The sequence below is a fragment of the Sus scrofa genome, chromosome 14 (genome assembly GCF_000003025.6).
Source record: "Sus scrofa isolate TJ Tabasco breed Duroc chromosome 14, Sscrofa11.1, whole genome shotgun sequence".
In the NCBI taxonomy this organism is placed as follows: domain Eukaryota; kingdom Metazoa; phylum Chordata; class Mammalia; order Artiodactyla; family Suidae; genus Sus; species Sus scrofa.
In genome coordinates this window covers 40,814,478-40,835,240 of record NC_010456.5, presented here as the reverse complement: position 1 = coordinate 40,835,240, position 20,763 = coordinate 40,814,478, and the positions used below count along the sequence as shown (strand labels likewise).

Genomic DNA, 20,763 nt, shown 5'->3' with positions numbered 1-20,763 from the left:
GTAATGCAAGTTCAAAAACATCAAAAATACAAATGTGGGAGTTCCTGCTGTGGTGCAATGGGATTGGAGGTGTCTCTGCAGCGCCAGGATGCAGGTTGGATTCCCAGTTTGGCACAGTGGGTTAAGGATCCAGCATTGCCACAGTTGTGGCCTTGGTTGCAACTGCAGCTCAGATCTTATCTCTGGCCCCAGGAGCTGCATATGCCCTGGGGTGGCCAAAAAAGAAAATGAACAAATGTGTTAACCTCATAACCACCTATCTGACATAACCATGTGAGCAATTTGGTATCTGTTCTTCTATACTTTATCCAATGCATGCAACATCACAGACACGCCAATAGAAATATATATAATGATTACATTTTTTAAGGAAAAAATATAACTGCCACTATTCAACTCATTAAAAAAAATTAACATCGCTTCTTGAATAGCTTTTTAGACCTCTGGGCTCAATTTAAAATGCTCCTTGTGGAGTTCCTGTGGTGGCTCAGTGGTAATGAAACCGACTAGCGTCCATGAGAATTCAGGTTCGATCCCTGGCCTTGCTCAGTGTGTTAAGGATCTGACATTGCCATGAGCTGTGGTGTAGGTCACAGATGGGACTCAGATCTGGTATTGCTGTGGCTGTGGCAAAGGGTGGCAGCTGCAGCTCAGATTAGACCCCTAGCCTGGGAACTTCCATATGCTGTGGGTTCCATCCTAAAAAAAAAAAAAAAAAAAAAAAAAAAACACACACACACACACAAAAAAAAACAAAAACCAAAATAAAATGCTCTGTGGTCCAGGGCAGAGAGACTTGGTGAGGATGGATCATTTGCAAGGATAGAGTTTGGGTTAACATTTGGGAGAGGGGAATTTTGAAATACCTTAGAAGTTATAGGTATGGTTTAACCCTGGAAGTTGAGTTTAGGTAGGAGCTAGAGTTCAAGATAGCAGAAAAGCTGAGGATGTGTTCCTAAAAATAGCTACTAACTATGGAGTGTTTACAGGTGTCAGGTGCCTTGCAGTATTCATCACACGCATGAGCTCATGTCATCTTGACAACAGCCCTGTGAAGTTGGGACTGTTATTATCTCTGCTTAAGAGGAAAGAAGGCAAAAGAGGTGGGCTTACCTGCCTAAGGCCAGCTAGCTAACGAGTGCTGGAACCAGGCTGTGGATCTAAGTGGACTGACTCCCGAGCCTTCTGCCTTAACCCCAGCACAAGCATCACTACCTCAGTGAGCATAATGGAAAAGCGAGAATCCTAAACTATGGTGGACAGCAGGATACTGGCAGGAGGTACTCTGGATTTACCAGAGGGGTTTGGAACCCTAACTGGTCATTAGAATTATGAGGAAACATTATATAATGTAGATTCCTAGTCCCCGCTGCTAGAAATGCTAAATGAGTAAACAGCACCTAGCAGTTCTATTTTTCAGAACTTTGCAAATGATTGTGATAATGTGGGTTGAAAACTACTGCCTTACCTGAATAGAAGTTTTAAGAGATCTCACCTCTTCGCATCCTTGAATATTTTCTAGTAGGCTCTAGGCTGGAACCCAAACGACCCTGAAGATGTTGGGAATGACTGAGAAGTGGAGCAAGGATAAGGCTATGTCATTTTCCTGGTTTCAAATCATGGCTCTGCCATGCACTAGCTTGTGACCTTGGGCAGATGGTTCACTTTTTTTCAAAACCTCAGTTTCCTTAGCTTATCATGGGGGCCAATTATACTGACCTCAAGAGGGTAACCTAATGAATAAAAGGGTTAAAGAATATAAGAGGTGGTAATAGCTTGGTCAGGATAAACTTCCCTCAAATAATTGTAAAATCAGGAGTTCCTGTTGTGGCTCAGCAGGTTACAAACCTGACTAATATCCATGAGGAATGGGTTCAATACCTGGCCCTTGCTCAGTGGTGTTGCCATGAGCTGTGGTGTAGGTTGCAGACATGGCTTGGATCCTGCATTGCTGTGGCTGTGGTGTAGGCTAGCAGCTGCTCCGATTGGACCCCTGGCCCAGGAACTTCCGTATGTTGCAGATGCAGCCCTAAAAAGAACAACAACAACAAAAGTAAAATCTGAACAAAATGTGCACCAAAACACTGTGATTGTTTGAAGGCACTGGGACAACATCCAATAGCAGCCAAAATGTGAGGGAAGTCAACACTTGAAAGATAAGAGCTGCCTTGGGTGAGATTTGAATTTCTGTAGCCTTTTACCTGTGGCACTTTCTAGTCTGTGGTGGTGGGAATGTCTAGAAAACTTTGCTCTTACTGGTTTGAGATGTCAAGCGTATGGAATTCCAAGCAAGTTGCTGGAAAATTAGCTAGGAAATCTAGGGGGAAAATTAGCTGTAAGGAGTTCCTAAATCTGTATAGAAGCTCTGCCCAAATTCTTGCCTGTCTGCTGAACTACACATATGTACAGGAGGCTCCAGGGATTCCAGTGGAATCAGTGGCTGGAAGCTGAAGGAACTGAGTGGAAATTTCAGCTGCTGCCTCTTACAAGGAAGAAGAAGTTTGGAGTTTGAATCTAGCAGAATTAATTGCCTGCTAGAATAAGATTAACACTCTTGAGAGAAACATAACAGAATCCAGGGTCTCTACAATGTCTCTTTGACCATGACCAGCACACAAAAATGAAGTGCTAGGCAATGAAGAGACAGAAAACTGACTCAATCTCAACAAGAAGAGTGATGACCCAGATTGCTGGAGGCCAGCTCTGGCAGCCAGGGAGTGTACACTTTCCTGATAGGAGATGGACAGTGACAGTGGATGTACATACGGAGACAGCCTCTTTGTCCCTTCTTTCAGGGCACTGGACTGCTCAAATTTTATTGGCATAAGTGGTTGATTATATAGACAGTTTTTCATTACAGATTACATCATAGTGTTAAAAGTACATTGGTCAACTATCAGGCTTTGTTTTTTGATCACATGGTACAGTAGTAATACATCACATTCTAAAATATTCAACTCAACTAAATTTAATTAGTGCAATTCAAGGACAAACAGGTGCAGCATATCATGTGGGAAAGAGGAGACTCAGAACAAACCATTTCACGGCCAGCCAATTCCCACAAGCTGAAGAAGTTACAGACACAAAAAATCTTGTCTTCAGACTAGTGTCTATCTTCAAAGTGTCCTTGGCAGAGAGACAGTATGAGAAAATACAAATCAACTTAGCTAGCTGCCACTAAAAGTTTCTAAAATCAAGGACAAGACTCACAGCTGGGTTTCTTTTGATCAAGAATAATATATGTCTAATTTCTAAGAACCTCATTAAAATCCTAACTCTAAAGTTTACTGTATAACTAGTTAGTAGATAAACACTATGTTTTAATTAAGTTGGATACAAATAGGGAAAAGTCCTTCAGGATGAAATTCTTATTATATTATTGTTGTAATTTTGTTAAATCACAAATCATCACAGGAAAATAAGAATGGGAAATAAGAATAATAAGTAAATAATCAGGAAAAACTGAGGAAAACTGAATAACAAGTGAATAACAGAAAAGACTAAGTCATCCATGGAACAATCCCCACTCAGCAACACAAAATAGAAATTATTTCCTGGAAAACCTAGTTTTCCACCTATGTCAGTGGGTGAGCCTTATTGTCTTCTGGGGCCTGTCTTCAGAATTGTGCCGTGCAGGCAGGCATCCCCTTGTTTAGGAACCTGCCCTCGGAATTGTACCGTTCAGACAGGCCCCTTTTCCTGATTAGGAACTTGCTCTTGGAACTGCACCGTTCAGGCAGGCCCCTTTTTCTGATTAGGAGCCTGCCCTTGGAATTGCACCATTCAGACAAGCTCCCTTCCTTGGCTCCTTGTATCTTGGCTCCCTGCACCAGATGTTTGGAATTAGCATTTTAAAGGATTTTAAAGTAACTCTTATAAATATTTTCAAGCCCCTAAAGGAAAATATAGTCACAATGAAGGAACAAATGGGGAAACTCAACAGGGAAACAGAAACTATAAAAAGAGGCAAATGGGAATTCTAGAACTAAATTGCACAATAACTGAAATGAAAAAATTAACTTGATAGGTTTAGTAGCAGAAGGAAGATGAGAAAGGAGTCAATCTGAAGATAGATCAATGAAAATTATCTATGCTGAAGACCAGAAAGAAAAAAATAATTGGAAATAATTAAACAGAGCTTCATAGACCTGCAGGGCAATATTCAAAGATCTACATACCACATGTAATTCAAGTTTTAGAAAAGGAAGAGAGGGAAAATGGGGCAAAAATACTTGAATATACATATTTCCTGATGCTTTCTCAAATTTAATCCAAGCTCCATGAAGTCCAAGTAGGATAAATGCAAAGAAAATCAGGCCTTGGCATGGCATAGTCAAACCACTGAATTCCGAAGACAAAGAGAAGCAGCCAGAGAAAAACAGCTCTTTTTCTCTGGCTCTTAGAAATAGCCAGAGAAAAATGGCACATTATAAATAGGAGAACTATTATACCAATGACAGCTGACTTCTTATCGCAAACAATGGAGAGTAAAGCCTGATAGATCAACATCTTTAAAGTGCTGAAAGGGGAAAAAAAACCCCAAACCTTTTCAAATCAGATTTCTACATCCAATGAAAATATGCTTCAAATGTGAAGACAAACTAGACATATTTTCAGGTAAACCAAAGCTGAATTTGTCACCAGCAACTCTGTATTATGAGAAATGCCAAAGGAAGTTCATCTGGCTGAAGGGAAATAACACCAGATGAACACTCAGATATATAGGAAGGAATGAAAAGCACCAGAAATGATAAATATGTGAGTGAGTACAATACACTTTATATATAGTTTTCTTCTCTTGATTCCTTTAGGAGACATAGGATTGTTTAAAAGCTAAAAGTATGATGTATTGTGGGGTTTATAACATAGAGAGAGATGTAATTTACATAATAAAAATAGCACACGAGATGAGAAGAGAGTGGGGATGAGTGGAGTTATACTGTTGTGAAGTTCCTACATTTTATTTTATTTTGTTTCTTTAGGGCCACACCCACAGCATATGGAGGTTCCCAAGCTAGGGGTCAAATTGGAACTGCAGCTGTCAGCCTGTATCACAGCCACAGCAACTCAGGATCTGAGCCATGTCTGTGACCTACACTACAGCTCATGGCAACACTGATCCTTAACCCACCGAGCAAGGCCAGGGATCAAACCCGTGTCCTCATGGATACTGGTCGGGTTTGTTAACCACTGAGCCATGACGGGAACTCCTGAAATTCCTACATTTTATGTGAAGTAGTAAAATGTTAATTTTAAGTAGATTGTGATAAATTGAAGACTCATGTTGTAATTACTAGAGCAACCACCACAAGTTCGATTCAAAGAAGGTATAGCTGAAAAAGCCAATGGAAGAGTTCCCGTCGTGGCTCAGGGGTTAATGAATCCGACTAGGAACCATGAGGTTGTGGGTTCGATCCCTGGCCTTGCTCAGTGGGTTAAGGATCTGGCATTGCCGTGAGCTGTGGTTCAGTGGGTTAAGTATCCGGCGTTGCCGTGAGCTGTGGTGTAGGTCGCAGATATGGCTCGGATCTCGTTTTGCTGTGGCTGTGGCATAGGCTGGCGGGTACAGCTCCAATTCAACCCCTAGCCTGGGAACCTCCATGTGCCGCGGGAGTGGCCCTAGAAAAGGCAAAAAAAAAAAAAAAAAAAAAAGCCAATGGAGGAATTAAAATGTAGTACTAAAAAGTTTTCAATCAACCCAAAAGAAGGCAAGAAAAGAGGAACAATAACAACAAAAAGATAGAACAAGTGAAAAGCAAATAGCAAAATAGTGGAACAAAACCTAAATGATTACAGCAAAGGTAAGTGGGCAAAGTCTTCACCAGGGAACTCCTTTTTTATTTTATTTTTTATTAATTTTTTTCAAAACATTCTAATTAAAACAACAGACATTGTCAGGGCAGAGAAGCAAGAGTCATGTATAGGCTGTCCACAATGCACATACTTTTTTTTTTAATGGTTTTAAGTTTTATTAAAGTTGATTCACAAGGTTGTGATAATTTCTGCTATACAACAAAGTGACTCGGTCATACAGATACACATATCCATCCTCTTTCAGATTCTTTTCCCACATAGATTATCGCAGAATGTGGGGATTATCACAGAGTTGACACATGCTTTGACTACAAAGCCACACTTAGGTTGAAAGTAAAAGAATAGAAAAAGACATAAAATAAAACCATAAATCATAAGAAAGTTGGAGTCATTCTACTAGAATCAAATAAAGTAGACTTCAAAATAAAGGCTGTACGAATTCTCATTGTGGCTCAGCGGAAATGAGCATCCATGAGGACGTAGGTTCCATCCCTGGCCTTGCTCAGTGGGTTAAGGATCTGGCATTGCTATGAGCTGTGGTGTAAGTTGCAGAAGCAGCTCGCATCTGGCATCGCTGTGGCTGCAGCTAGGCCAGCAGCTATAGCTCCCATTCAACCCCTAGCCTGGGAACTGCCACAAGCCATGGGTTCAGCCCTAAAATAAAGACTGTAACAGAGATATTTCACAATAATAAAAGAGACAATTCGTCAGGAAGATATAACAATTTTAGATGTGTATTAGCCTAATCATAGAACTTCATACATGAAGCAAAACCAGACGGAATTAAAGGGAGAAGTAACAAACTTATAATCATGATTAGAGATTTTCTTTCTTTTTTTTTCTTTTTTTTTTAGGGCTGTACCTGTGGCATATGGAAGTTCCCAGGCTGGGGGTTGAATCCAAACTGCAGCTGCTGGCCTACACCACAGCTCGTGGCAACATCGGATCCTTAACCTCCTGAACAAGGCCAGGGATCAAACCTGTATCCTCATGAATACTAATTGGTTTTGGAACACGCTGAGCCACAGTGGGAACTCCCTGGAAGATTGAAATCCCACAGAATTTGTTTTCTGACCACAGCAGAATTAAATTATAAATTAATAACAATATGATATCTGGGAAAGCCACATATATCTGAAAATTAAACAACATACTTTAAGAAAATCCCCTGGCATACCAAAATAAGTTGAAAAGTTATGTATGTCCACACAAAAACCTGCACATGAATATTTATAGCTGCTTCATTCATACTTGTTAAGACTTGGAATCTTCCAAGCTATCCTTCAATAGTTGAATGGATAAGCAAACTCTGGTACCTTCATACAATGGAATATAATTCAGTGATTTTAAAAAACCGAACAAACAAGCTATCAAGCCATGAAAAGACAGAGAAAACTTAAAAGCTTATTACTGGAGTTCCCATCATGACTCAGCAGAAATGGATCTGAATAGCATCCATGAGGATGCAGGTTCAATCCCTGGTCTCACTCAATGGGTTAAGGAGCTGGTGTTGCATGAAATGTGGTGTAGGTTGCAGATGCAGCTTGGATCCCCTGTGGCTGTGGCTGTGGCTGGCAGCTACAGCTCCTATTCAGCAACCCCTAGCCTGGGAACCTCCATATGCCTCAGGTGGTCCTAAAAAGACCGAAAAAAAAAAAAAATCCAAAAACTTATTGCTAAGAGAGGGTTCACTGTGGAGTGTCAATACAGTGTGTGAGTTTGTGTGTGTGTGTGTGTGTGTGTGTGTGTGTGTGTGTGTGTTGGGAGGGAAGTTTGGCTAGAAGTGAGAAATGGGCTGGAGATGCAGGAGAGGGGGCTGAGCCTTTGACTCTCTCTGATGTGAAGAAAAAGCCAGGAGAGAGGGATGACTAGGTGGGACACAGGGGATTTTTAGGCCAGCGACACTATTTTTGTGTGACACTGTAATGGTGGACACATATCAAACATTTGTCAAAACCCATAGAATGAACAACTCCAGGCATGAACCCTAATGTAACCTACGGGCTTTAGTTAATAATAAGTATGTGCTAATCAATTGTAACAAATGTATATGCTAATTCCAGTGTAAATAATAAGGGAAACAGTGGGGGAGAGACAGTATATGCAAACTCTCTGTATTTTCCCATCGGTTTTTCTGTAAACCTAAAACGGCTCTTACAAAATATTTTTTAAAAACCCATCATCAAAGACTGAGTGACCAAAACATAATAAGCCCCTCGTCTACCTTATTTCCAATCTTCTGTGTTCCCATAATGTCTCTAACAGATCTTTCTTTCCCTTTCTTTCTTTCCTTTCTTTTCCTTTCTTTCTCTTTCTTTCTCTTTCCTTCCTTTCCTTTCCTTTCCTTCCTTCCTCCTTCTTCCCTCCTTCCTTCCTGTCTGTCTGTATTTCTTTCTTTCCTTCCTTCCTTTCTGTCTTTCTTTTTCTCTTTCCTTCCTTCCTCCTTTCCTTTCCTTTCCCTTCCTCCCTCCCTCTTTCTCTCTCTCTCTTTCTTTCTTTCCTCCTTCCTTCCCTCCCTCCCTTCTTTCTTTCCTTCTTTCCTTTCTTGTCTTTTTAGGGCTGCACCCACGTCATATGGAGGTTCCCAGGCTCAGTGGCAAATCCGAGCTGCATCTGCAACCTGCACCACGGCTCATGGCAACGCTGGATCCTTAACCCACTGAGCAAGGTCAGGGATCGAATCCACATCCTCATGGATGCCAGTCAGATTCCTTTCTGCTGAGCCTTGACGAGAACTCCTCTAACTTATTTTTCTTAAAAATCCTTTTTTCTCAGTTTAGGAAGGAAGTGTGGGAACAGGAGGGGATGCTGAATTTGAGATCATGGACAGAATCATGGGACCATCCAGTGGAACCAGTTGTTCTGAAAGCTGGTTCTCCTTCTCTCTCTCATTTCATGCCACAAATGCTGAACTTCTCTGAGCTGAGTTCTGCGCTGGGCACTGAAGATGTAACTGGCATCAAGCCACAGTCCTTTCCCACAAGGCATTCACAATCCAGAGGGAGAGGATGGCAAGTAAACAGGCAGTGATAGTTCTCAGTGCTGAATGTTAGGATTCAGGGAAATTTAGGGGTCTGTGGGAGTGCAGGGAGGGAGTACGTAACCCAGCCTAGGTTTGGTCATGTGTGACTTCCCGAAGGAAGGGACACAGAAGCCAAGCTTCAAGTTTATGGGCAGCAGTGAAGAAGCAGATTGGGAAGCAAAGAAGAGCACAGCCTGGAGTTCCCCTGTGGCTCAAGGGATCAGAGTCTTGGGAGCACTGGGACGCAGGTTGGATCCTGGCCTGGCACAGTGGGTTAAGGATCCAGCGTTGCCACACCTGTGACATAGGTCACAACTGCAGCGCGGATCTGAACAGGAATTCCATATGCCATGGTGTGGCCAAAAAAGAAAAGAGCATAGCCCATTAGAAGCTACAAGCAGTTCACTGTGGAGTGTCAATACAGACTGTGTGTGTGTGTGTGTGTGTGTGTGTGTGTGTGTGTGTGTGTGTGTGTGTGTGTGTGTGTGTGTTGGGAGGGAGTGTTGGATAGAAGTGAGAAATGGGCTGGAAATGCAGGAGAGGGGGCTGAGCCTTTGACCCTCTCCGAAGCTGTGCTTCCACAGCCAGTCAAACCCGGCAATGCCTGTTCCCTGGAGTGTGTGCCTAAGGCAGATGACACGTCCTGGGGAGGCTCACCAAGTCTCTTTTGAACACACTTGGTAGAAGGAGCAATCCTATAATTACTGTGGTGATAATTAGAGGAACTTCCACGGCCTCTTTCAACAAATATTTCACAAGCTGTGGCCGTCTCATCTGCTCGGTGGCTGGGGGTGGGGTGGGGAGCCAGGCACCCCTCCTGGGGGCAGCCAGTGCCCGTGTCTCCTGCCAAGCACACCTGAATCCCCAGGCTGAGGCCCAGAGGTGCCACAGATACCACTTGGGACCGCTCCAGCCTGGAGCTGAGAGCTGCTGACACGGGGACTAGAAATCACTCCCCAAATGCCTCAGGCTGAGCAGCCTCCAGCCAATGCATGGACTTCAGATTTATTTCAGCCTCTCAGGGGCCTTCAAGTCTACAGAGGTCCTGACCAGCCCCTGGAGGTGCCTTCTACATCAGGGCAACCTTAGCCTGGTTGAGATATGCAAGCCACCAGTTTCTGGCTCATACTGCCTTTGTCTGGACCATAGACACAGGCTTTCTGTGGCCTGGACACTTCCCACCCCTGCCAAGTGCTTTTTGGCTTCTTATATGGTCTGCATTCACCTGTTTTCCCAAGAGACACTTGGAGGGTCTTGGGTCTAGTTGGAGAGAAAAAAAAAAAAACCTTTCTTCTCATTTCTGACCCCATACCTTCCCCTAGACCCCTTATCCCTCCCTCCTTCCACCAGATTTTTCTTAGTGCAAAGAATGTTCCCTTTGCTTCTGGGAAGGTCTTGACTTTGTTTCCTCAGCATGTCCTGTTCCAACCCTCCAATACCAAGTTTTCACTTGGCTTTGCCTTCTCTGATGCACTGGGAAAGAAAGCCCTAGTGGATGGTCCAGAGGCTCAGTGTCTTTATGTTTTGTTAGTGACATGTCTGGTCTGTTTTGTTCTGAGCTCTCCAAGGAGGGAGCTTCTGCACCTCCCAAAGCCACTTGTGCCAATGACTTCTGGCTTCTCCCATGGGGCCTGAAGCCTCATGCATTTGAAACTCAGAATGACTACATATCACATTCAAAGTTACTGCTGGCATTCGGTAAAAACACCTGGCAAAGTTGTAAGTGCAAAGTGAACATCCAAAACTTGCTTCCTCATCTCTCCATGATACCCCTACATCCAGTGCCATTTAGAGCTGGGCAGATACTTGCAGGTTGGTATGTTTCTGTGAATGGTCAGAGGAAGGGCCTCTGGTGGTCTGGTATATTTTTGGGGCCCTGCTTCAAACCCTCTGGGGGAGCTTGATCTTAGCTGGCCCTTTCCCAGGGCTCTCTGGTGGAGCTTCAGGAAACACACTGAAACTGACTGGTCCTAGCCCCTGGCAACAGGGGAAGGAGGAAGGAGAGATTGCTTCTTAAGGAAAAGTGTGCTTGGCTTTCTCATGAAAGCTTTCCCCTTGGGGAACAGGCAAGAAGCAGGCTTATGGGCATCGGCCAACTGATCCACTTGGAGATAGATTCAGGGTGTGGTGTTCCCCGTAAGGCTGGGCAAGTCCTGGGAAACTGGAGCAGAGCTAGATCCCGACCTGAAATTGGGCAAGCTGCAGAAGACCTTGAGTGTGCTGGTTTCAGGTGTGCCATCTGTGCTCCCTGAAGAGACCCAGGTCTGGGAAGGCTAGGGTGTCTGTTGCCCAGACATGCTTCTAAAACCTGGAGCTGCACTGATCATTTTCATTCATGGACATAGTAACTGGCAGGGAGGCTCAGCTAGGTCCTTCAGAGTCTAGCCTCAGAGCACTTTTTTCAGCCTCTTCTCTCAACACTACCCCCCCCCCCAATCATTCATCCCAGTTCTAGATCTAAGCTCACTCCAAGCCACACATCTTTGGGCCTTGCCTCATGCCCTTCTCTTTACCTAGAATGCCTTTTCTCCTAGTGAGCCACTCACTCTTTCAAACTGCCTCATCAACTCCTGGAAAAGCATTCCCTGGTGCCCTGCCCCGGGCTGAATTCATCTCTTCCCTCCTTTCTCCTCCTAAACCTCTGCTGGTTTCTGATCTAGCTCTATTAAGTTTACTTCTGTGCCTGCCTCCAGTCCTCCAGGTGGGCTGTTCCCTGAGCTTTGCTCTTGCATGGTCTGCCCCTTCTCGTCCTCCAGTTCAGATGTCACCTCCTCCTTTACTACCCTATGGAAAGTAGCCTCCACTCCTTCCCACTCTGTCCCATTACCTTGTGTTATAATCGTCCCAGAACTTAGCAGCATCTGACATTATCTTCACTTATTTGTTGGCTTGGACTATCTATGTCTTTTTCTCTAGAATGTAACTTCTCAGAGGGCAGAGAACATCAGAAGGAGTTGATACCTAGTTGGCACCCAGTAAATATCTGTTGATTGAAGGCAAGTATGAGGTATTCGACTTGGTCCTGCGAGGACTTGGCATAGAGCCTGGGCACAATAAATGTCGGCTGCGTGGAGCACTTGCTAAACGAATGAATGAACCAACGAATATACGAATATACGAACGAAGGGGTGCAGCGCTCCGCCTGCTGACTAACAGGCTGACTGACAGTTGGGAACCCGTGGACAACGGACTCTGGATTGATGGGTGACAGCTGAGTGGCAGCCAACAGACGCGCAACGGAGCTCCTAATTGGCTGGCTGCAGCACCCCCCTTCGGAAAGGATAAGGGGAGGGGGCCCAAGGCGTCAGCTCAGAGTGGGGAGGGGCGGCACCAGGCGGCGGGAGGCCAGCCAACAGCTAGAAGCTGTGCGGTTAACCGTCGCCTCGAACCGGGGAACCGACGTCTCCGCGCATGGGCCCGGCGCGAGGGGCGGGGCGCGCGCATCACGTGAGCGTGTTTTGGGCACGTGACCCGCGCGGGGCCAAGGCTCGCCCCCGCCCCCTCCTCTCCTCCCCTCCGCGGATGTGAGCCGAGCGGCCTCGCCTCAACGCCTAGCGCCCCCCTCAGCCGCCGCCGCCGTCGCCGCCGCCGCCTCCGCCTCCGCCCGCCGGCCATGTCCTCGGGCCGCCGCCGCCGCCGCGCTTCCGCGGCGCTCCCGCGGCCCAGCGCGCAGTGAGCGCAGGGCCCTCTTGCTGTTCGCCCGCCCCGGGGCCCCCTTGTTCTCAGTGCCGCCGCCGCCGCCGCCGCCATGTTGGGTTTAGAGCCGCAGCGGAGCCGCCGCCGCCGCCGCCGGTGAGGGAGGCCGAGAGCGGAGCCCGCCCCGCCCCGGGGCCCAGGGAGCGGGGCCGCCTCGGAGCCGGGCCGCCTCGGAGCCGGGCCTCTCCCCGCCAGCCGCCTGCCGTGCCTGCCCGCCCGTGGTGCGAGGGAGCGAGCGCCGGTCCGTGGCCGCGCCTTCCGCTCCCGGCCCGAGCGAGCCCGCCGCCGGTTCGTTTCACCGCCGCCGCCGCCGCCGGGCCCGGCCACAGCCTGCAGCGGAACCCTCGAGAGTCAGCGCCATGGCGGAGCAGACCTACTCGTGGTGAGTGCGGGGCTCCGGGAGGCCGGGGCGCGGCGAGGGCGGGGGGGTCAGGGCGCCGGCGCGGCCCTGGGGAGAGAAAGAAGAGGAGGAACAGGTGCGCGTTGGGGGGGCCGCGGGCTTGGGGTTCACGCCCCCCTGACCCCCAGCAGAGGGGGCGGCTGGCGCTCGGGGAGGGCGGTGAGCGGCCGGGAACCCGGTGTCCGAGGAGGGGGATGGAGGAGGAGCAGGAGGCGGCGGCGGCCGCGGCGGATGTCATCTGGTCATGGGCGGAGCAGGTGATGGAGAAGGGGAGCTTGACCCGGGGGTGGGAAGCCCACGGATGGGAAGTGGAATCCCACGGACACCCTGAAACTGACCTGAAGGGGTGGCTCCTGGCAGGAGGGATTGAGTAGGTGGAGAGGGGAGGGCCGGGGCAAAGGTGGGCCACTTGCCTGGGAGGCATCTTCGGAAAACAGGTGATAAGAGGCCGAACTTGAAAGTTGTGAGAGGGGAGGAGCCACTTGCACTGGAGCTGCTGCTTAGCCTTGGGATGGGGAGTGAAGGGAGAGTTGGTAAGGTGGGCAGAGGCCCAGGTGTGAGCGGAGGAAAGCTGCATAGGAGAGAGTCTTGGGAGCCCTGGAGGGGAGGCACTGGTGAAGAGGGTGGAAGGGGAACCTCTTTGGACAGCTAGATTCTGGAGAGGAAGTCGTTGGTGGCAGTGGGGCCTGGGCAGAATCTTTGAAGGTTCATTTAGAATATGAAGTGGCCCAGTGCCTTAGGTCACATATGGGGATGGAGGATCTACAAGTTATATCCATTTTAATGGGACTTTTAAAGTTATAAAATAGCTTGTTAAAGACTGAGAGGTGTACTACGTAGTTAATGGAGTGAGAACATACCTATTCTGGAAAGGGAGTGGGATGTTGCGGAAAGGGGAATGAGACACCTTCCTTTCCCAGGCAGAGGTGGAGTATTTGCAGGAGGAGGTTGAAGGAATGATGGTAGTTGTCCGTGTGGATTGGAAATTGGACAGTGGGGAGGAAGCAAGGAATGGGATGATTGTAGGTGCATGGATAGAAAATCTGGTTGCAATCTAAAGCGATTGTTTGAATATGGTTTACTCTTTGAAGCAAAGGTGGTTTGGGACAGAACTGTAGGCTTTCCTTTCTTAGAAAAGAGCATAATAGAGTAGGCAGAGCATGATGTTTAGAATTAGTTGGTTTGGAAGTCGAGTTCACCACTTAACTTTGTAACTAGAAAAGAGAGTAAGTTCTCCATTCCTTTCTCCTTACTTGTAAGATAGGGGAATTATCTTTTTCATAGCTTTAAGGATTAAATGAGTAACTTTACAAAGCACGGAGTTAAAAAAAGTGCTGTATTTTTACTATATTTTGATTATCTTAGAGAAGTAGCAAAAAAATGGTAATACTTGAAAATAAAGATGGTTTTGGGTGGAAGGCGTCAATGAGTGGATGATTTGTGGTGGTTGGGGTTATAAGCCAAGAACTAATTGCGTCTTCTTTTAGAGAAAGAGGATTGGTGATTGAAGAAGGTAATTCAAAAGGGAACTTCAGTGAGGTATATACAGTCTCAGAAAGAACATAACTGAAATTGAGCGAAAGTAATGCTGAAGGAAGAATTAAAACCTCAGTGAACAGTTGTGACAGCATATGTTTTTTGTTTTTTTTGGTTTGTTTGTTTGTTTTTGTCTTTTTGCTATTTCTTTGGGCCGCTCCTGCGGCATATGGAGGGTCTCAGGCTAGGGGGTCGAATTGGAGCTGTAGCCACCGGCCTATGCCAGAGCCACAGCAACGCGGGATCCGAGCCGCGTCTGCGACCTACACCACAGCTCATGGCAACGCCGGATCGTTAACCCACTGAGCAAGGGCAGGGACCAAACCCCCAATCTCATGGTTCCTAGTCGGATTCGTTAACGACTGCGCCACGACGGGAACTCCAGTATATGTATTTTTAACAAATGTTTAAGCTACTTTGATCATTTTGAGCAACAGTGAGCTGGGTGTCCTAGAAGGTGATACAGAACACACAATTACAATTTGAGCTTTCTTAGGGTGGGAGTAAGAAAGGAAGTGAGGTGCCCCTACATGCCTGGTGGTAACTCATTTTGAGCACTCTGGCCCAGCTGAGAGTCCTGATGAAGACCCTGCTATTTGTAATGTACTGTATAGAGGCCACAAATGGTTCAAAGAGGAAGCACAATGGACAAGAAGTGGAGATAAGGTAGGTTGGCCACACACTGTGTGATGTGTGCTGGCTCTGCTAGTTTAGGGGGGATTGTTTTGTGAAGTTTGACACCTTATAGGACTTATCCTACTGAAATTCTTCAATCTCAGGTCCCTAGTTACTTGCTTTACAGGTAAAGTTGCTCCTTGAAATCAGTATGCTTAGCTCATCACCTTAAGCATGTTTTGAGATGGAGAAAGTTTTCACACCATCTTGAGAGGGTGGTATATGAAGGGAGAGGATTGGGAAACCAAGAAGCTTTCTTCCTGACTAGTTCTTTCCAAATCAACTGAGTAATAATATAAAGAACTATCCATGTGACATTTAATATACATTCATTTAATTCTCACTAGTCCCTGAGGTAGGTAACCTCTCCTTATTTTATAGAGGAACTTAACTTAGACTCAAGCCAGATGATTTCCAAGATACTTTACCTGTGATGCTTTATTTTGTTTGACATGAATTCTCCCCATCATTTTATTTATTTTCATTGAAATATAAGTATGGAAAGGTATTCCCAAAGTACATGTAAACTGAATTTTGGATTTTCTGTCATTTTATAGTATTTTTTTTCCACCGTCCCTTTGATTTGTGCAATCAGGAGTTGATCTTTTTGAAAATAGGCTTGCACTTTATTTTTACATGGCCTTTAGAAAAATCAACCTTATGGAGACTACTGTGGTGGTATGGGTTTGTCTGAGGATGGAGTCAGTGAAGAATGTAAGAACATGTGAAAATACATTCCTTTAGGATTTTTGTATAGTAAGACATGTCAGTTATAAAACTAGTGGCTATATGGGAGTTCCCCTCGTGGCTCAGCGGAAACGAGTCTGACTAGAATCCATGAGGATGCCAGTTTGATCCCTGGCCTCACCCAGTGGGTTAGGGATCTGGTGTTGCAGTGAGCTGTGGTGTAGGTTGCAGACATGGCTCCTATCTGGCATGGCTGTGGCTGTGGGGTAGGCTGGCAGCTGTAGTTCTGAGAACTTCCATATTGCTGCAGGGATGGCCCTAAAAAGCAAAAAAAAAAAAAAAAAAAAAAAGGCTATGAGTCGTTTATTGTTGAAGCTTAATGGTAAGTCCATGGAGGTTAATTATTTTGCTTTGTGTACTTTTTTTGGCATTTGCATTGTAAATTTTTAGTTTTATTAAAAGAGTTGATTTACAAAATTGTGATATGTTCTGTATACTTTTAGCTGTTAAAATTTTCTGAGAGTTCCCGTCATGGCGCAGTGGAAACAAATCTGACTAGGAACCATGAGGTTGTGGGTTCGATCCTTGGCCTCACTCGGTGGGTCAAGGATCCGGCATTGCCGTGAGCTATGGTGTACGTTGCAGATGTGGCTCGGATCTGGCATTGCTGTGGCTCTGACTTAGGCTGGCAGCTGCAGCTCTGGTTGGACTCCTGACCTGGGAACCTCCATATGCTGTGTGTGCGGCCCTAAAGAAAAGAAGACAAAAAATAAAAATAAATAAATAAATGTCTTTTTCATAATAAAAAGCTAAAGAAAAAAGAAAGCCCCTACACTTAAGTTCATGATATTCCTTGGTTTCTTGTGCCTGCTTTTTTTCTGCAAAGTCTGTCAAAGTTCTGTTACCCAGTGGTTCATCTCACATTCCACTTAGCTATGAGGCATTTTCTTTGTTTCTTTCCTTTTTAGGGCCACACCTGTGGCATAGAGAAGTTCCCAGGCTAGGGGGTCAAATCAGAGCTGCAGCTGCCGGCCTCTGCCACAGCAAGGCAGGATCGAGTTTAATCTGTGACATACACCATAGCTCATGGCAACATCAGATCCTTAATCCATTGATGGGGCCAGGGGTCCAACCCACATCCTTATGGATACTAGTTGGATTCATTTTTGCTGAACCACTTGGGAACACTTTTTTTTTTTTTTTTTTAAGTGGCTGCACCTGCAGCATGTGGACGTTCTTCCAGCCAGCAATTGAATCTGAGCTTCAACTGTGGCAATACCAGTTCTTTTAACTCACAGTGCCTGGCTGGGGATCGAACCTGGATAATACCAAATTCTTAACTCACTGTGCCACAGCAGGAACTCCCAAGCTCTCTGTTTTTTGACACTTGTTCAGTGGGCCTAGCACATTGTTTTGCCCATAGCTCCAGCTTAGTAAATATCGAGCAATTGAATATGATAGATTTTCAAGGTGGTTCCTTCTCTGCTTAAAGATTAAAAAAAATTTTTTTTTTAATTTATTTTTATTTTTGTCTTTTTGCCTTTTTCTAGGGCTGCTCCTGTGGCACATGGAGGTTCCCAGGCTAGGGGTCCAATCGGAGCTGTAGTTGCCGGCCTATGCCAGAGCCACAGCAACACAGGATCCGAGCCTCATCTGCAATCTACACCACAGTTCACAGCAACACCGGATCGTTAACCCACTGAGCAAGGCCAGGGATCAAACCCGAAACCTCATGGTTCCTAGTCAGATTCGTTAACCACTGCACCACGACGGGAACTCCCCAAAGTTTTATTTTTGTTGTTTTGTCTTTTTAGGGCTGCACCCATGGTGTATGGAAGTTCCCCGGCTAGGGGTGGAATTAGAGCTGTAGCTGCCGGCCTGTACCACAGCTCATGGCAATGCCGGATCCTGAACCCCCTGATCGAGGCCAAGGATTGAACCCGAGTCCTCATGGATACTAGTAGGGTTCCTTACCACTGAGCCATGATGGGAATTCCCCTTAATAAAGTTTTAAATAAAAAAGGTGGACAGAAGAGATTAAAATAATTGGTAGTAACACCAGTCTTTATGGCATGATTAACCACAAGATTCTGCTATATCCTTTTTATTCATGTACACTGAGGAAATAAAAGAATATATGTGAAAACACACATTGTAGGTGCAAACTAGACTTTTATTTGAGAAGAACACCTTGCTCAATGTATATTTATGAGCAGTTGTCTCAGCGTAAGTTCTGTGAGAAGCAGAAGCTTGTCTCTTGACCGAGTTGATGCAGTGCTTGTATGTAGTTGCACTTGAATTTTGGTAAAAATTATTTATGTTAAGGGTTAATGTTGGTGTTGGGGGAAAAAGAAGTCAGTCCATGTGAACCTCATTCAGGTGAATTTCATTACCAGAGCAGTATCGTCATAATTTATCGTTGTGTTTTTTGTGTGCTGGATCTTTACAAGCATTGTAAATAAGATAACTGAGTCTCAAAGAGTGTTAAGTTCAAGGATGTAAATGGAAAAAAAGGATTCTAAGTCAAAACTGATTTACACCAAGATTCCAACACTGAATCTATCTGCTTCCTTGTCCAAAGTCACTACTCTAAGCCAACCCTCTTTTACTTGAGTTAACCCTGTTAGCCTCCTCATGGGTTCCCAACATTCCCCACCCAGTGGTCATCCCTTCCTGAGTAGTCTTCTAACAGTCTAACTTAGATCTTGTCAGTCTTGTGTATAAAACACTCTTCAGTGGCTTTTGGCTACATTTATTTGTTTATTTAAAGGGCTGCAGTTCCCAGGCTAGGGGTCAAATTGGAGCTGCAGCTGCCGGCCTATGCCACAGCCATGGCAGATAGGAGCCTCCTCTGCCACCTATACCACAGCTCATGGCAGCACTGGATCCTTAACCTACTAAGGGGGGGCCAGGGATAGAACCCACATCTTCATGGGTATTAGTTGGGTTCATTTAGGATAAAAATCTAGATTCTGTAATAGGGCTCTTCATTTTATGTGTGTTTTTGAGGGATGACAGACAATTGACTAAAAGTTAAAGGTTAAGAGTCTTTTGGTGCTCTCTCCAGTGCCTGGCATATAATAGGTGCTTGGCAGATATTTACTGAACAAATGAGCATACCTCCCCATGGGCTCCCTGTCTAAAGATCTAAGGACCTCACTATATTGAGGCAGTATATTATAGTAACGGACATTGTCCTATCAGGTATTTGCAAATAATGCTAAACTGGAGAATGAAAAATAAAGCAGATCTCTAGAATGAATGGAAATTACATCTGTTTTGGGGTTAATGTTATGTATCACTGTATCTGTTGTGATCCTTTCTGATTGTGTCTTGTGATCACTGCATCTGATGAAAGTTTTTCAGAGAGAAACTAGTTCAAAATGTGTGTCTAGCATTATAAACTTTAGCTTTGCTCATTATTTTTAAAACATGTTTTGCCTGTAGTTAAAGTGCTGTGATAATGTTTACGTGTGAAACAAACTAAAATTAGCCAAAGCTAGGATCAAGAGTTTGTATTGAAATAATTTTTCTCAGTGTTTCTTACAAAGTCTTTGGGGAGGAGGGGAGTTGTAGTTTGTAACCATATCAGCCTGTTATCCAGTAGTATTATGAATTAAAATGCCTAATGTTTATGCGTTTTTCAAAATAGATTTCTGTGATCATTTGTTTTAGAGATGATTAAATACCACTGAATTTATGTAGTTCTGTATAGTTGTATTTTATTTCAACATTAATAACTTACTTAGTTTTCATCATTCTTACCTGTTTCATCAAAATGTCTCATGAAAAATCAAGGGTATCCTGAGTGTCTAACTGAGTGCTGTTTTAGTTGGCTGTATTTAACACCTGGAACTTTGATAGCTGTCCCTGATAATAAGCCATAAGTTAATTTGATTTTCAAAATTCTATAATATATTTCTGGAGTTTAATGATTCCCTTTTAGGGGGTTAAAGGAAAATAGTGGTTTTGTTGTGTATATAAATCAAATGTTTTCAACTTTGAGTTTCTCTAGCCTGTTTTCTAATCCTTACTCAAAGAGTTAGGGGCAGAGTGCTCCTCTTCTGGAATTTCAGCCTCTTGGGTATCTAGAGGGGCTCCAGGTGACCAAATTCATTTTTCCAGGGAAAATTTACAGTTAGTTGCCATGATCCTTGCAATTAATTACCTCTCAGATTTTGTTAATAGGTCTCACTAGGACCACAGCTTAAAATAAAACAGACTCACTCATTTGCTGTAAAAAGACTAGCTTGAGCCCATATGAAAAAGTTAATTATGAAAATACTTTTAAGGCATTAGTGCAGTGAATATGCATTAGCCTAATAGAGACCAAATAGAAAAATCCCATTTCTTGGTTTGTAGGGTTTCCTCTGATCTAATAGGAAAACTTTAGATAGTCTCTCTTTTGGAGTTCCAGTTTTAATAATGAAAAACCACTGAAGGGTTAAAAAAAAAATAGAGTTATGTCTTTTTGTTGTTGTTGATGTTTTTGGTTTTTTTTTGTTTTGTTTTTTTGCTTTTTAGGGCCGCACCCACAGCACATGGAGGTTCCCAGGCTAGGGGTCGAATCAGAGCTACAGCTGCCAGCCTACTCCACAACCACAGCCATGGGGGATTGGGGCCGAGTCTGCAACCTACACCACAGCGCGTAGCAATGCCAGATCCCTGGCCCACTGATCAAGGCCAGGGATCGAACCCCCATCCTCATGGATACTAGTCGGATTCATTTTCCCTGCACCAAAGTGGGAACTCCCAGTAGACGTATGTCTTAATTATTTTTCACATCTGTGAATTAATGCTGAATATAAGTGATTACTCAAAGTATTCAATTCTGTCAGTACCACTCATTAAATTTTATTTGAAATCCTAAGATAGGATCTAATTCTGTTCTGGTTATTTTATTTTATTTTTTTGCATTTTGGGGCTGCACCTG

At 44.7% G+C, this 20,763-nt stretch overlaps 1 protein-coding gene across 3 annotated transcripts in view; it reads left to right on the top strand.

Annotated features, from left to right (window-relative positions):
• Window positions 1-20,763, top strand: part of SPPL3 (signal peptide peptidase like 3) — a 170,358-nt gene that overhangs the window by 35,048 nt on the left and 114,547 nt on the right. Inside the window, exon 1 of one of the 3 annotated variants that reach the window (XM_001928829.7) lies at window positions 12,351-12,914. The exons of the other annotated variants lie outside the window; for them this stretch is intronic. Within the exon in view, the coding sequence (XP_001928864.5) occupies window positions 12,892-12,914 (23 nt within the window). The 5' untranslated portion in view covers window positions 12,351-12,891. Of the gene's footprint in view, window positions 1-12,350; window positions 12,915-20,763 lie in introns of those variants that run through there. 3 annotated transcript variants of the gene reach the window in all.